The following is an 18,068-nucleotide window of genomic DNA, read 5'->3' as shown; positions in this document are numbered from 1 at the left end:
CATCCAATAAATGCATTCATGGAGTCTGTTTCTGACCGTTTGAGCAGACACATGCACATTTGTGGCCTGCTGGAGGTCATTTTGCAGGGCTCTGGCAGTGCTCCTCCTTGCACAAAGGCGGAGGTAGCGGTCCTGCTGCTGGGTTGTTGCCCTCCTACGGCCTCCTCCACGTCTCCTGATGTACTGGCCTGTCTCCTGGTAGCGCCTCCATGCTCTGGACACTACGCTGACAGACACAGCAAACCTTCTTGCCACAGCTCGCATTGATGTGCCATCCTGGATGAGCTGCACTACCTGAGCCACTTGTGTGGGTTGTAGACTCCGTCTCATGCTACCACTAGAGTGAAAGCACCGCCAGCATTCAAAAGTGACCAAAACATCAGTCAGGAAGCATAGGAACTGAGAATTGGTCTGTGGTCACCACCTGCAGAATCACTCCTTTATTGGGGGTGTCTTGCTAATTGCCTATAATTTCCACCTGTTGTCTATTCCATTTGCACAACAGCATGTGAAATTTATTGTCAATCAGTGTTGCTTCCTAAGTGGACAGTTTGATTTCACAGAAGTGTGATTGACTTGGAGTTACATTGTGTTGTTTAAGTGTTCCCTTTATTTTTTTGAGCAGTGTATACCTAGTCCTACCTCAGGCCAACAGCCTGAAAGGACTGGACACCACCACTCAACACACCCTGTAACTCTTCTGACGTCAAGTCTGGCACACCCAAATACCTCTGTGCCGGTGACACCAAAACCCCATTTCTGCGATTTACGTTCCATCCCTCCGGTACAGTTGATAACCATTGCAATAAAAGCTAAAAATAATATCTTACTGAAGCATATATCACGTATTGGTCTATCCCTCTGTACTGGTACAGATCACCTAGTAACACTACTTCTCTCAGGATCCATCCCCTTTGACCAGATCTTCCAATACTTTCTTCACTGCCTCAGCATACGACAACTTCTACACTACTTTAACCCTGGAAACCTCAACCTGCCTTTCTCACAGCGGACATTTCTGATCCCCAGCCCCATCGGCACCCCTACAATTAACACATACCACTACTTTCCAAAATGCTACACATTCCTTTATCTCATGTTCTTCTGCATAATCCTCACACCTAAGAACCTCCCGCCTACACACTGCTGCCACATGCCCATAAGCTTGACACCTGTAACAACGTAATGTATTTCGGCACAAAAGCTCGTACAGGATAACATATATCCTAACATCACTTTGTCGGGCAAAGACTCAACATCAAAACTCAAAAGAACAGACAACGGCTCTACTGTTTCACCACTCACGCCACCCGGTATGCGTCGCACCAAACAACTAGCATCAAGAAACACCGGGAAGCTTCCTCTTCAGTTGGTCAACTTTCACATTTATCGCTACTTCAGTATTCACTCCTTTCAATGGAGCCCTTTTATTGAGAGCAAAACAATTCACATATCTTGTCCCCATCCATTTAACACGCAGCGCCCATTCCCTCTGACCAGCAGAAACACAAACAATTATCAACAGACTACTTCTGGTGCGTCCTGCACAATGTATGCGTAACATTGATGTTTCACTGGTCACACATAATGAAATAGCCACATTTAAATACGATTTTAGAGATATTTAATTATATCCAGACAATTTCGAAAAAGTGAATTATTTATTTAATTGTAGTAAAGTATAATGTGCTTCTATTCACAGCAATTCTGCCAAACTATTTTACTCAACTCCTACTATTTGATGAATGAAGCCCTAGAATGTGAGCATGCAGGATTTGATAGAAGTTAGTAGGGTTATTTTTTATTTTCTTAGTAGTACAGGATTAGATAGGATGGTTTAGTTTATCTTAATGTTTGGTTCTTTATTCATTATTCTCTAAACTGTGATTGACTACACAGTCCAGTACAGTAGGTGGCGGCATGTCCCTTTGACTTATGTTTGCGGAACGCCGTAATATTGTAGAAGAAGAAGAATGTGAGCATGCGCATTGTGCCGTTAGGCGTTGTGACTCCATTTATGCGGTATTTCCAAGCGGGAAGCAGGTCAGCAAGATTAATACAGTGGTCGGCTAGACAGCAGTCTCTCCGATTATAGACTTCGCTGGTAGGGGATCTACTAAAAGAGGAATATGCCTCGAGAAATCATAACACTTCAACTTGGCCAATGTGGAAACCAAAGTACGGCGAAGTCTTTCCCTTGCTACAAATTAATAGCTAGCTAGTACATATACCTAACGTTAACAACTGTAGGCATAGCAATGCTAGCAAACAGCTAGGCTAGTAGTAAAATAACAACTACTGGACATGCACGTATCATGCATTGGTTTGGTGTTGTAATTAAATGCATCTTATTTCCACTTTATTGCAGTTGGTTTTGAGTTTTGGAAACAACTCTGTGCAGAGCATGGCATCAGTCCGGAGGGGATTGTGGAGGAGTTCGCCACAGAGGGCACTGACAGGAAGGATGTCTTCTTCTATCAGGTACAGAACATCATTAGCTAGCTAGATAAGTGGGTCAGGTTCCTATCCCGGATATGGAGCCATGGGAAGAGAGTGCGTGTAGGCATCGCATCTTATCACCTTGTTATATCCTTCTCAACCGTATTGGAGAAGTTCCAAGGTCCTTCCCCTCAAACCGTGTTCTCCAATGTGTTTTGAGAAGGAAACGAGGAGCAAGGATGTAAGGAATCAAGAAAATATTAATTGAGAAAGGGCGATAGACTAGAGGGAATCCTCGCCTCTCTGTCTATTGGTCCTGATGTGGGCTTGGCAGTTTGACAGATTTAGCTTCAAACTAAAGTACAGTACATATGTGGTTGTTACTGACAAGGAGCACATGGCTAAGCTCTTTAATCACTTCCTTAAGTCAGGATTCCTATTTGACTCAGCCATGCCTCCTTGCCCGTCCAACATTTCCTCATCTCCCACCCCTTCTAATGCGACTAGCCCCGATGGTCCTCCCTCTTTTTCACCTGCAGGCGGTCACTGAGTCCGAGGTGCTAAAGGAGCTCCTAAAACTTGACCCCCCAAAAACATCTGGGTCAGATGGTTTAGACCCTTTCATCTTTAAGATTGCTGTCCCTATTGTTGCCTCCAACCTTTTTAACCTGTCTCTCCTCTCTGGGGAGGTTCCCATTGCTTGGAAGGCAGCCACGGTGTGTCCTTTATTTAAAGGTGGAGATCAAGCTGATCCTAAATGTTATAGGCCTCTATGTTATAGGCCTTTCTATTTTGCCCTGTTTATCATAAGTGTTGGAAAAACTTGTCAATAATCAACTGACTGGCTTTCCTGATGTCTATAGTATTCTCTCTGGTATGCAATCTGGTTTCCGCTCAGGTTACGGATGTGTCACTGCAACCTTAAAGGTCCTCAATGATGTCACCATTGCCCTTGATTCTAAGCAATGTTGTGCTGCTATTTTTATTGACTTGGCCAAAGCTTTTGATACGGTAGACCATTCCATTCTTGTGGGCCGGCTATGGAGTATTGGTGTCTCTGAGGGGTCTTTGGCCTGGTGTGCTAACTACCTCTCTCAAAGAGTGCAGTGTATAAAGTCAGAAAATCTGTCTCCGCCACTCCGTCACCAAGGTAGTACCCCAAGGCTCGATCCTAGGCCCCACGCTCTTCTCAATGTACATTAACAACATAGCTCAGGCAATAGGAAGCTCTCATCCATTTATATGCAGATGATAGTCTTATACTCAGCTGGCCACTCCCTGGATTTAGTTAAACGCTCTACAACAAAGCTTTCTTAGTGTCCAACAAGCTTTCTCTACCCATAACCTTGTTTTGAACACCTTCAGAACAAAGGTTATGTCGTTCGGTAAGAAGAATGCCCCTCTCCCCACAGGTGTGATTACTACCTCTGAGGGTTTAGAGCTTGAGGTAGTCACCTCATACAATTACTTGGGAGTAAGGCTAGACGGTACACTGTCCTTCTCTCAGCACATATCAAAGCTGCAGGCTGAAGTTCTAGAAGTCCTCTATCGTAATTGCTCCTCTTTCACCCCAACTGCTAAACTAACCCTGATTCGGTGTACCATCCTAACCAAGCAAGATGTAATTTATAGATCGGCAGGTAAGGGTGCTCTCGAGCGGCTAGATGTTCTTTACCATTCGGCCATCAGATTTGCCACCAATACTCTTTATAGGACACATCACTGCACTCTATACTCCTCTGTAAACTGGTCATCTCTGTATACCCGTCGCAAGACCAACTGGTTGATGCTTATTTATAAAACCCTCTTAGGCCTCACTCCCTTCTATCTACTGCAGCCATCATCCTTCACATACAACACCCGTTCTGCCAGTCACGTTCTGTAAAGGTCTCCAAAGAACACACATCCCTGGGTTGCTCCTCTTTTCAGTTGGCTGCAGCTAGCGACTGGAACGAGCTGCAACAAACACTCAAACTGGACAGTTTTATCTCTTCATTCAAAGACTCAATCACGGACACTCTTCCTGACAGTTGTGACTGCTTCGTATTATGTATTATTGTCTCTACCTTCTTGCACTTTGTGCTGTTGTCTGTGCCCAGTAATGTCTGTACCATGTTTTGTGCTGCTACCATGTTTGGCTGCTGCCATGTTGTGTTGCTACCATGTTGTTGTCATGTTGTGTTGCTACCATGCTTTGTTGTCATGTGTTGCTGCCATGCTGTGTTGTCGTCTTAGGTCTTTCTTTATGTGGTGTGTCTCTTGTCGTGATGTGTGTTTTGTCCTATATTTTTATTTTATATATTTTTTTTAAAATCCCAGCCCCCGCCCCCGCAGGATGCCTTTTGGTAGGCCGTCATTGTAAATAACAATTTGTTCTTAACTGACTTGCCTAGTTAAATAAAATAATATTTGCGGTGCAACAGCTGCTGTATTGATGGCAAACGAAATAGACATGAAGCATGCATCACGGACTGTACCATTATTCCCCACTAGATGGAGCTGTCTAATAGTATATGGCAGTCGGCATTCACCACGTTACTGCGATCAAATGTTATTGGTCACATACACATATTGAGTGGATGTTATTGCGGGTGTAGCGAAATGTTTGTGTTCCTAGCTCCAACACATCTAAAAGTGAAAGAATGGAATTAAGAATTATATAAATATTAGATTGAGCAATGTCGGAGTGGCATTGACTAAAATACAGTATATACATATAAGATGAGTAAACATTTATTAAAGTGGCCAGTGATTCCAGGTCTATGTATATAGGGCAGCAGCCTCTAAGGTGCAGGGTTGAGTAACCGGGTGGTATCCGACTAGTGATGGCTATTTAACAGTCTGATGGCCTTGAGATAGAAGCTGTTTTTCAGTCTCTCGGTCCCCGCTTTGATGCACCTGTACTGACCTCGCCTTCTGGATGATAGCGGGGTGAACAGGCCGTGGCTCGGGTGGTTGATGTCCTTGATCTATTTTGGCCTTCCTGTGATATCGGGTCCTGTAGGTAGTCACCAGACTACTACTATTATTATTGTGTATGCTTTGCTTTCTGTGCATCACGTGGTCCCGTGTGGCTCAGTTGGTAGAGCATGGCGCTTGCAACGCCAGGGTTGTGGGTTCAATTCCCACGGGGGGACCAGGGTTCAATTCCCACGGGGGGACCAGGATGAATATGTATGAACTTTCCAATTTGTAAGTCGCTCTGGATAAGAGCGTCTGCTAAATGACTTAAATGTAAATGTAAATGTAGGAGTAAAGCCTTACCTCTCTATATGATCCACAGGCAGACGATGAGCACTACATCCCCCGTGCTGTTTTGTTGGATCTGGAGCCCAGGGTGATCCACTCCATCCTCAACTCCCCCTACGCCAACCTGTACAACCCAGAGAACATCTACCTGTCGGAGCACGGAGGAGGTGCAGGGAACAACTGGGCCAGCGGCTTCTCGCAGGTGACTATGTGGACCATGTTGTTGGTTGTAGCTGGACCAGAGGCTAAAGGACAGGGTCCATGTAGAGAACAAAAGCTTTTGCCTTGAGGCGAACAATGCATATTTAGTAGAAGTTTGGCTATGTTGTTATTATAATTTTTTTGTAACTACATTCACCCAAATAACAATCTGGAATAATGCATGTCTTGTTGTTTGCAGGGTGAGAAAATCCATGAGGAGATCTTCGACATCATCGACAGAGAGGCGGATGGCAGCGACAGCTTGGAGGCAAGCCCACTCTTCCTCAGTCTCTGATTGGTCCATAGAACGTATGGGGTGAAAGCTAAGGAGTCAGCAGGCCTGAGTGTGGAAGCATTCCAACAATTCCCCATCTCATACACACACTGCACTGACTGCATCTCCTGCCTCACGCGAGGAGAACTTTGGAGGAAGAAACTGAAAATGGGAGGGGAAGGGACTATCCAGAATGAAACACTTCCTGATTGTCTCCATATGTAGCTGACTGACGTGTGAAAGGAATATAGGTTTTTCAGTTATTTTTTTCCTCTTTCCCTGGAGTTGTGCTATGGTGGACAGCATGCTTTCTTTGGCGATTTATAATGGGTAACCTTAATAGAGAGTACATATAAACTGGGAGCCCACACATGTCATCTTAAAACTAGTAAATGCTCTGTTATTTCAAGCCTTTAAAAAAAACGTTCCTCAACTGCCAGCTGCAAGGTTGCCTCCCCCTTAAAACAACATGACTTTCCCCATAGAAGTCTGTGTAATTTCTGTTGCCCATACTCTTTATGACCCCACATTATTATTTAGTGTGTGGACATGCAATTGAGAGGGTGTGTGAGAGATAGGGCGTGGCATGCCGTGTTGGGTGGTAGTAGCTGGACTGGGTAAAAGGCAGGTATTACATGGCTGTCTAGGCGAAGGAGAGAGCCTATTTGTGGGGTTGGCCTGCCCTCCCACCTCCAGGCTGGGTGGAGAGTGGGAGGTATAAACACATGTCGTATATACTGGCACAGTACAATAATTACTACTACTTAACCTGATAGATGTAATCTAAAATGTAGATTTCTGCCTAAATAGACATACTCAAAAGTAATAATTTATCATGAGAGGGCCATAAACAACTAGTAATGCTGCATACTCCAAGAAAGATTAAAATCTCACCTTTCTGGTGTAAATGGTTATACATTTATAAGGTGTCACTTTTGCGGTAACAAGCTCAAGTACATAGTAAAAATATGATGAAAATGTGAAATATACACTGAGTATACTAAACATTAGGAACCTTCCTAATATTGAGTTGCCCTCAGAACAGCCTCGATTCGTCGGGGCATGGACTCTACAAGATGTCGGAAGCGTTCCACAGGGATGCTGGATGTCCTTTGGGTGGTGGACCATTCTTGATCTACACGGGAAACTGTTGAGCGTGAAAAACCCAGCAGTGTTCTTGACACAAACCGGTGCGCCTGGCACCTACTACCATACCCCATTCAAAGGCACTTAAATGTTTTGTCTTGCCCATTCACCCTCTGAATGGCACACATACACAAGCCATGTCTCAACTGTCTCGAGGCTTAAAAATCCTTCTTTAACCTGTCTCCTCCCCTTCATCTACACTGATTTGAAGTGATTTAACAAGTGACTTCAGGGATCATAGCTTACACCTGGATTCACCCGGTCAGTCTGTCATGGAAAGAGCCGGTGTTCTTAATGTTTTGGACGCTCAGTGTATCTGATGTAGTTCCTATTCAACAAAAGTTGATGAATAGGGCTTGAAATGACTGATATGCTTTCTAAATCTAGTAACAATCAAATTATAAATCGACTAACTATAGGATTTTACTTTCCTTATCACTGTAAAATAGATATAATATTTAGTAACCGTACAAAATTACCTGGTTAAATTAAAAAAATTAAATAAGAATTTCATAGAACTAGACGGATAATATTCTGCCCCCCGTCCTCTGACCAACGCACAGACGCCACTCAAATGCCTGCCGACTACGTTACACCATCTTTAAGCAGTGAGCACATACTGATTTAGTCCACCTGTGACCAAGAGAAAGTGGTTTGTTTCTACCAAGAGAAAGTGGTTTCAATTCTACAAAATGCTTTTGTATTGTATTTTCGTGTCAGGAGTTTTAAATCCCTGTGTGAATATCACATCGAGATGAAACACGCATCAATAGAATCGTATGGGTGTCAGCTGTCAGGGAATATGCGAGAGGTAGTGACGCACTGAGCCAGAGGAAATTGCTCGTTTGTCTGGATGGGCCCAAAAATTGGAGACGTTTTAATCTTTTCACCCAGAGCAGTGGAATTAAAGAATTACGACGGCTCTGTTTCTCTGTTGCAGGGTTTTGTCCTTTGTCACTCCATCGCTGGGGGAACCGGGTCCGGGCTGGGATCCTACCTGCTGGAGAGGCTCAATGACAGGTCTGAACACACACACACACGCACACACACAGGGAGGCTGAGATGATGATCGAGATGAGGTGGTCTCTCTCTTTCTGTGACTGCTGTACAGTTAGACTTATAATTTATGGAGTAGAAACTCTCTCCTAATTGTAACCATAATTGTCCCAGCCTCCATTGGAGAGATAATATTCTCTTCCTGGGGGCACCTTTTAGTTTTCCACTGCTGGATGTTTTTCTGTGACCTGGTGTGTGCTACTTTTTTTATTTTCTTCCTGTGTGTGTTGGCCAGGTACCCTAAGAAGCTGGTGCAGACCTACTCTGTGTTCCCTAACCAGGACGAGATGAGTGACGTGGTGGTGCAGCCCTACAACTCACTGCTCACACTCAAGAGGCTCACCCAGAACGCAGACTGTGTGGTGAGCAAGAAATACACACACATCTGCAGACACTGACACACACACACCCTCTCTCATCTGTGCTTTTTGCCTTCATCTGGCTACCATTGTGTGGGGAATAGACGAAAGGTTCTTTCCTGGAATCAAATCCACGCACATAAACTCTGATGTTGCATGGTAATTTTTTCGAGAACGTCATTTTGTGCCTTTTAAAATGTGGGAAAAAAGAAATGAAGACAAGACGTGCCAGGTCCACGCTGTCTTGTTGTTGTTGAAAGTTACAAACATCCTGTCCAAAATGGTACTGTTTCTTCATCCCCCAAAACACCATAGGATGGGGACGGACAAGCCTCTCTCATCAGGCAAGCTCCACGGCCAAGTCTTAGAGAGAGGGAGGAAGTTGAACTAGGAGCCACAGGGCCTGTATATCATGAATCATTTTTTTTATGACCATCGCTGCCAGCCCGGCGCTGTAACAGAAAGGGTTTCTTCCCTGGCTGCTGGTGTGTATGACTGCTGGTGTGTATGACTGGTAATGAAGCCGTGCTGCTGGACATTTACATCTCTGGTTGATTACATCTTTGCTGCCTGGGATTGATGATTGTATTAGTTCCCGAGATGCTCTGACGGCCTAATGTTTCTCCTCTCCAATATCTTCTTCCTCCTGCAGGAGTTTTTACGTAAGGGCCTCTACTCAGGCTTATTGGGTTAGCCCCTACAGCTAATAGAATCTATGTGGAGAAGAATTGGTTCCCCTGTTAGTGACGCACAGTGTGTGCCCCACTGCTTCAGTCTTCACACAGCAGCACACTGTCTACTCTGCTTTACCCATCAAGACTGATTGGAGGATTGGATCAAAGCCCACTGTTAACTAGTCTCTACCACACAGCATCTCTCTCTTGCCTCTGTTTCCCCTAATTCTAAAGTCAAACCTCCCCCGTTGCTGTCTTTCTGTGGACATCTCAAGATTCTGACCTCACGTCTACACATCCCTCTCATTCTGTTTCTCTTTTTGACTTGTGTGTGTCAGGTGGTACTGGACAACACTGCTCTGAACCGCATCGCCACTGACAGGCTGCACATCCAGAACCCCTCCTTCTCCCAGATCAACCAGCTGGTGAGTGACTGACACCTGCCACTCGGGTGCAAGCTCCACCTCCTTCCCTAGTGGTGTTCTCAATATCCAGGTTCTAGATCACCAGAGTCCCGAGAGGAGAAAGTGTTTTTAGAGGCGTTTTGATAGCCTGGTCCCAGATCTGGTTGTGCTGTCTTGCCAAGTCGGTAATACGGCACAAACTGAACTGGGACCAGGCTACTGTTTATAGCCTACTGGCCGTGACCCAGAAATGATTAGGCGAATACAGAGAGGCTGTATGCGTATGCGTGAGGTGTATGCGTGAGGTAAACCTCACACTGTTAGCCAGAATGTCCTGAGGATTAAACAAACTAGTTAGACGAGTTACTCCTCACACTTTAGCTGTCAAACTGGATCTCACACTCCCTAGCAATTATTGTTGAATGAACACACAGTGATTGTTAAAAAAACAACTTGTGGTCAAATATGTCTATATCCCTAGGGCCGTGGCGGTCATGGAATTTGGATGACTAATTGGCCACACAAATGAACGCGGACACCGTAATAACCGGTCAAATGTTAATTTATTATTATTTTTTGTATTTAAAAAAGATAAAAAAATTCCCCTCTCCTCTGCTCCTGACTGCATGTGCTGCCATAGAAATAGAATAAATAGAACAGGCGTCCCCATTTAAGTCAATGGTGGCATAATAGGTGGACTGGCTGCTATTGCGAGTGTACCCATAGGAACAAAGGAGGAAGTAAAAGAAGGAATTAAAAGCAGGAAGTGTACCTGTCAAAATGTGCTGTGATTTGTTGATTCAACTCGACTGACATTACAAAAACTACATTCCATTGCATGAGCCACATCAGTTAAAATCATTTGAATGAACATTCTACATTACCATGGACATTATTGTATCACAATACCAGGCAGCCGTTGCGAGTGTACCCATGAGTTTCCCAGTCAAATTGCCAGGGTTAGAGGTGCCCAGTCTGTTCTATTCATTATATTTCTATGTGTTCCGCTGCAGGGAGGGGGACACTGTCTAGGCAACTCCTTGCTTGTTTCAGCAAGGAACAGCAGTTTCATCACGTTGTTAAGAGTCCATGTTAATGTAGAAACAGACTCAGCCTCACGAATGCCCGGACATTCCGTCTTCAGTTAGCTGTTCATTCCACCCCCCAAAAAATATTTAAACGGTTATGCCGGTTATTTATTTCCATGATGGTCTTCATCCATAACCGTTGTTTATACAGTAATTGTGGCAGCCCTATATACCCCTCTCTAGCTAACCTTCTAACCATACAATCTCATATAGCATATCTTTAAAAAAAAAAAAAAAAAAACATTAAATACTGTAAAAACACTAGCAAATCAGCCCCAAGTGATTTTAATTTTGGAAATCGGTTTCAAAGTATTCTCACGCATAAGAGACCATACTGTATATGTGATCTTATACAAATGTAAGCAATGTTTGAAACAATTATATTTTAGTCAAATATTTTATCTATTTAGGCTTCTTGCAGTCAATTTGCAGTCTACAAATGATTTGTAAATATTTTCCGGCTCCCTGACCATCCACCCATGAATAAATTGTCCCGCGGCTGAATCTCGGTGATGGTCTCTGTCATATAGGCTGCATTTCTTATGACCACTGTACACTCCTGGTGATTGCCCGACAGAAATTGACAAGATTACGGAAATTAAAACAGCCACAAGTAATTATGACAACTAAAGGTTTTTTCTCTCCACAGGTTTCCACCATCATGTCAGCCAGCACAACCACCCTGCGTTACCCTGGATACATGAACAACGACCTGATTGGTCTGATCGCCTCTCTCATCCCCACGCCCCGCCTTCACTTCCTCATGACTGGCTACACACCGCTCACCACTGACCAATCGGTAAGTAGTTCTCAGTGACCGCGTAGTACGTCTTGGTGCTTTCAAGACACCTGGGAACTCGGGAAAAATCATGACGTCAGTGATCTTCAGGTCTGACAGTTGGAGCTCTATAAAGATGCCAGAGTTTCTGACTTGGAATTGCGAGTTGGATGACCGTTCAAAAAAATAAAACCCAGTCGGCGCTCGTTTTTTCCAACACACTGAAGTCTTCGTCAAACTTATTTTTATTATTATTCTTCTGCATGCTACTCCTCTTACACAATTTAAGCTAGAAATGCCATTCAAACTTTAAAATGTGAAGACTGGTCTGGAATGGTGTGCTTGCATCCAACTTTTCTTTAATGATTTATACTTTTGAAACTACATTTTTTCATTCACTTTAATGGGACTTTTTTTCAAGATTCTAGAGCTCCTTATTGTAACATCACTTCCAACATTCACTGTAATACAATGCAACTTTTGACAAAAATCAGCTATTTTGACCACTTTGCCAACAACTTAGACAAAAAGTTAGAGCGTAGATTAGAAAGGTCTCGAATTTGTGATTTTGTTTTACCAATCTCTTTCACCGCTTAAGCTATTAACTCCAAACCAACACTGAGATGTTTAGACTGACCCTACTAAGATTGCTTGTCAAAAGATTTTTGATACTATATATATATATACATTTTAAAATGTGCATAAATTAACATGGGTTTGAACGAGAGCCGTAAGAATACAGAGGTAGCCATTCAGTGGTCCTGGTGCTTGGCCAATTAAGCTACAAGACCAACTTACACAATTCTGGCTATCCTAACTATCCTATTCTTTCAAAGATTTATCAACTATAACTATACACATTTGCATAAAATAACTATCCAACTGGCTTCATCAATAAGTGCATCGATGATGTCGTCCCCATTGATTACAGGCAACATCCGCACTGAGCTAAAGGGTAGAGCTGCCGCTTTCAAGGAGTGGGACTCTAACCCGGAAGCTTATGAGAAATCCTGCTATGCCCTCCGACGAACCATCAAACAGGCAAAGTATTAATACAGGACTAAGATCGAATCGTACTACACCGGTTCCGACGCTCGTCGGATGTGGCAGGGCTTGCAAACTATTACAGACTACAAAGGGAAGCACAGCCGAGAGCTGCCCAGTGACACGAGCATACCAGACGAGTTAAATTACTCTATGCTCGCTTCGAGGCAAGTAACACTGAAACATGCATGAGAGCATCAGCTGTTCCGGACGACTGTGTGATCACGCTCTTCGTAGCCGATGTAAGACCTTTAAACAGGTCAACATTCAGGACGTGTACTCCGAGCATGCGCTGACCAACTGGCAAGTGTCTCCACTGACATGTTCAACCTCTCCCTGTCCGAGTCCGTAATACCAACATGTTTCCAGCAGACCACCATAGTCCCTGTGCCCAAGAACACTAAGGTAACCTGCCTAAATGACTACCGACCCATAGCACTCACGTCTGTAGCCATGAAGTGTTTTGAAAGGCTGGTCATAGCTCACATCAACACCATTATCCCAGAAACCCTAGACCCACTCCAATTTGCATACCGCCCCAACAGATCCACAGATGATGCAATCTCTATTGCACTCCACACTGCCCTTTCACACCTGGACAAAAGGAACACCTATGTGAGAATGCTATTCATTGACTACAGCTCAGCGTTCAACACCATAGTGCCCTCAAAGCTCATCACTAAGCTAAGGACCCTGGGACTAAACACCTCCCTCTGCAACTGGACTTCTGGACTTCCTGACCCTTACTCCAGGTGGTAAGGGTATGTAACAACACATCCGTCAAACTGATGCTCAACACAGGGGCCCCTCAGGTGTGCGTGCTCAGTCCCCTCCTGTACTCCCTGTTCACTCATGACTGCACGGCCAGGCACGACTCCAACACCACCATTAAGTTTGCCGATGACACAGCAGTGGTAGACCTGATCACCGACAACAACGAGACAGCCTATAGGGAGGAGATCAGAGACCTGACCGTGTGGTGCAAGAACAACAACCTCTCTCTCAATGTGATCAAGACAAAGGAGATGATTTGTGGACTACAGGAAAAGGAGGACCGAGCACGCCCCCATTCTCATCAACAGGGCTGTAGTGGAGCAGGTTGAGAGCTTCAAGTTCCTTGGTGTCCACATCACTAACAAACTAACATGGTCCAAGCACACCAAGACAGTCGTGAAAACGGGCACGACAAAACCTATTCCCCCTCAGGGGACTGAAAAGACTTGGCATGGGTCCTCAGATCCTCAAAAGTTTCTACAGCTGCACCATCGAGAACATCCTGGTATGGCAACTGCTTGGTCTCCGACCGCAAAGCACTACAGAGGGTAGTGTGTACGGCCCAGTACATCACCGGGGCCAAGCTTCCTGCCATCCAGGACCTCTATACCAAGCGGTGTCAGAGGACGCCCGAAAAATTGTCAGACTCCAGCCACCCTAGTTATAGACTGTTCTCTCTGCTACCGCATGGCAAGTGGTACCGGTGCGCCAGGTCCAAGAGGCTTCTAATCAGCTTCTACCCCCAAGCCATAAGACTCCTCAACATCTAATCAAATGGCTACCCCAGACTATTTGCATTACCCCCCCCTCTTTTACGCTGCTGCTACTCTCTCTGTTATTATCTATGCATAGTCACTTTAATAACTCTACCTACATGTACATATTACCTCGACTAACCGGTGTCCCCGCACATTGACCGAGCCCCTTCTGTATATAGCCTCGCTATTGTTATTTTACTGCTGCTCTTTAATTATTTGTTTTAATTCTTACATTTTTTGGGGGGTCCTTTTCTTAAAACTGCATTGATGGTTAAGGGCTTGTAAGTAAGCATTTCACTGAAAGGTCTACACCCGTTGTATTCGGCGCATGTGACGAATGCAATTTGATGTGATTTGAACAGTAACTATTGAACCATTCAAGCTAGAGACACCAAACCAACGTTCACATGTTCAGGGTATCCTGACTTTTCATTTAGCTACTTGTTCAACTATAACCAGTCCCCAACATTACTACTGCGGACACTACCACTGCTATAACGCATTTCAAAACCATACATACTCTAAAACAAGCTAGCAAGCGCACCACATTTTCTTCAGGAAATGTACTTTTCAGATTTCACTGTCAGCCTAAAGAGTTGGTTTATTAGAACTACAGCTAGCTATTAGTAGGTCTAGATACAAAGCTGTCATCACTAGATGCACCATCCTATTTCTCTCCCCAAATAGTAGCCTAGAACTTTCTAATCATTACATCATCATTCAACTAAAATCCAACGTCATTTACACTGAATGTTCTATTTATCTGAAACGCAGTAGTTTTGCTTTCCGAAGAGTGTTGTCCTCATGCTCCTGCTTTTTGTTCCCATATTCTGACAGAAGACCATTTTGTCTTGTCTTCTTTTAGTTTTCACACTCAACAACTGTAGTTTAGACATTTTTGTGATCGAACTGCCCCACAATCCAAAGTAATAGACTACCATGTCAACTCTATCAAAGTAATCAGACCAATTATTTTATTGCATTTAACGTTGACTATATGTAACTGCTCTGCTTTAAATAGTAAAGTAAACCTTTTTTAAACTACTACCACAAAAATACTTTTAAAGAGTTAAAGCAAGTCCCACCAATTGTACTAGTTTAGTTTAATCTCTGTTCTTGAAAACACAGATCTTGACTGAGTTTTCCAACTATCTGCCGATTCATCTTCGTTTAAAAACATTTTGTGAACAAAGCATTCCTGTCACTTATGAATATGCGGGCTTATACCTGCCCTCTCCTTTGTTTCTCTCCCAGGTGGCCAGTGTGAGGAAGACCACCGTGCTGGATGTGATGCGGAGGCTGCTGCAGCCGAAGAATGTCATGGTGTCCACGGGCAGGGACAGACAGACCAACCACTGCTACATTGCCATCCTCAACATCATCCAGGGAGAGGTGGACCCCACCCAGGTCTGTGTGTGTGTATATTTAGCATGAGAATGTGTGCTAGCTCAGTGGTTTAAAAAAAAATATATATATATTAAATATCTAATCAAAGTGAAGTCCTTAACTACGGATGACATTAAAAATAAAGTTCCGTATTAGTTCATGAGCTGACTCCTCTGCTAAATTTGGATGTTTATAAAGGAGATGGCTGAAGACCAAGTGGATATTGTAATGGCCTTGTGGTGGTGTGTGTTTAAACATATTGGTCCAAAAGTTTTAGCAATATCAATACTTTCCATAAGTTGATAGAGTCCTGTTTGTGTGGGTGCAGGTCCACAAGAGCCTGCAGAGGATCCGGGAGCGTAAGCTGGCCAGCTTCATCCCCTGGGGTCCAGCCAGCATCCAGGTGGCTTTGTCCAGGAAGTCCCCGTACCTACCTTCCGCCCACCGCGTCAGCGGCCTGATGATGGCCAATCACACCAGCATCTCCTGTGTAAGCTCCGCCCCTCATTCTCATTACAGGTTCTGAAGGTTGGCTACTTGGAGTAGGTTGGCTACTTGGAGTAGGTTGGCTACTTGGAGTAGGTTGGCTACTTGGAGTAGGTTGGCTACTTGGAGTAGGTTGGCTACTTGGAGTAGGTTGGCTACTTGGAGTAGGTTGGCTACTTGGAGTAGGTCGGCTACTTGGAGTAGGTTGCCTTGTGCAAAAATATTTTAAAAGGGGACAAAACTATAATCCTTAGCTAACATTTCAATGGCAAAACACTTCACGGGTTGGTGATCAATGAGTATTTTTGGTATCTTCCTAACCCACACAGTCAGCGACTGAGGGAGTGGGCAGAAAGTGACTAATATGAGGTATATGTAATGTATTTATGTAATGTATTTACTGCTACAAGTTCACTGGATGCCCTTTCTCTTCTCTTCCTCCGTTGCAGCTGTTCGAGCGGACTTGCAAGCAGTACGACAAACTGCGAAAGCGCGAGGCCTTCCTGGAGCAGTTCCGCAAGGAGGACATCTTCAAGGAAAACTTTGACGAGTTGGACAACTCCCGCGAGGTGGTGCAGCAGCTCATTGACGAGTACAGTGCTGCCACGCGGCCCGACTACATCTCCTGGGGAACTCAGGAGCAGTGAGGACAGATGGGATATACACCCCTGTCACATGACATGGGTCTGGTCCCCCTCTACAGCCCAACCAGGGAAAGATAGGGCTGAGCTAGTTGCCTCCTGTGCCACCTGCCCCGTCACTATGGAGAAAAGGGTTCAAGTTCATCCCTGCTGCTTTTCTTCCCTCTATTCTGTCCCTAAGCTCTGTTTGGGAGTTAAACCAACACTTCAATCTGTGTGCCTGTATCCAATCCCCACCGATAGTAGTGAATGACTAGTCTTCTCTCTCTCCCTCTCATGCAGGATTCCAAAACGACCCCTACCACTAGACACTTCATGGATAGTAGATCTGAACGGATCAAATGGGTATCAGCTCCATCTTGTTCTCTGACAGGTGGAATGTATGATATTGTGCCCGGTGGGTTAGGGGTTGATTTGGAGTTCTACATCACTCTCTATCCTCTCTTCCTGTTCTTGTGTTGCTGTCAGCAGAACTCCTAGCCTTGTTTGGTACTATTTTTATACTTTATAGTACTCCTCTGCTTTTGTGCTGTTCCTTATGCAGTCACACGGACTAACATACGAGCCGGAGAAACACTCGAGCGTTCTTGAATGGGGAATAGAATAAAATGCCTGGTGTGACTTCTGTCTTTGTACATTTCTGAAAAGTATATGATACCAGAGCCCGTGATAATCAAGCTCTGACAGGGTAGTCAAGTCAATAGGCCTCGGATCAGTTGCTGCTGTCCCGTATGTACTTCCCAACACACACTTAAACCAAAACGTCTGTTTCAAAAGTATGGCAATGGTCATTGTTGTTGCAGAGGACAGCCTACTTCTCTACTCTGGTGCCTGAGTGTAAATCCATACTTTCTGACTCTACGTGCATCAAGAAGCTTGTTAAATTGCATAGCATCTACAGTTTTCCTTTTTTGTAGCCATCCAAATGTATATACTTTTCATGTTGAGCTTTGTGTTGTGAAATTATAAAAATTTTAAAAAAATCTATGAGAATATTCTTCCTTGCCATTGGTGGACTTAAGTGTGAGCTGTATGCTGCTGTTCATATAAATAATTGTCATACTATTAGGATAAAGTGGTACTTGTTCATTACTGCATCGTGAAGTACAATCACTGACATGCAGTCCTTAGAAGCGGGCATTTTCAGAATACTAAACTTTTCAAGGGTCCACAAAATAATGCTAAATCAAATTCTACCAAGCTACTTCAGGCCTCATTACCAGAAAGAAATGCAGGCTCACTCAGCAATGCCCGCTCGGTCAAGCAGGTCAAGTCCATTGTGTCAACCTAAGACGCTGACTGTTCAGAAGG

General features: G+C 44.2%; 1 protein-coding gene across 1 annotated transcript; it reads left to right on the top strand.

The window, feature by feature from the left end:
* Positions 1–2,010: 2,010 nt before the first annotated feature.
* LOC120034496 (tubulin gamma-1 chain) lies at positions 2,011–17,746 on the top strand. The gene is made up of 11 exons (XM_038981084.1): positions 2,011–2,178; positions 2,369–2,481; positions 5,723–5,890; positions 6,089–6,157; positions 8,250–8,329; positions 8,601–8,727; positions 9,737–9,823; positions 11,540–11,689; positions 15,499–15,651; positions 15,959–16,120; positions 16,566–17,746. The coding sequence occupies exons 1-11, from the start codon at positions 2,130–2,132 to the stop codon at positions 16,761–16,763; spliced, it is 1,356 nt and encodes a 451-aa protein (XP_038837012.1). The 5' UTR covers positions 2,011–2,129; the 3' UTR covers positions 16,764–17,746.
* The last annotated feature ends 322 nt before the right edge of the window (positions 17,747–18,068 follow it).

Source organism: Salvelinus namaycush, chromosome 41 (genome assembly GCF_016432855.1).
Source record: "Salvelinus namaycush isolate Seneca chromosome 41, SaNama_1.0, whole genome shotgun sequence".
Taxonomy (NCBI): domain Eukaryota; kingdom Metazoa; phylum Chordata; class Actinopteri; order Salmoniformes; family Salmonidae; genus Salvelinus; species Salvelinus namaycush.
Note: the sequence above shows the minus strand (reverse complement) of the source record. Positions and strands in the feature narration are given on the sequence as shown.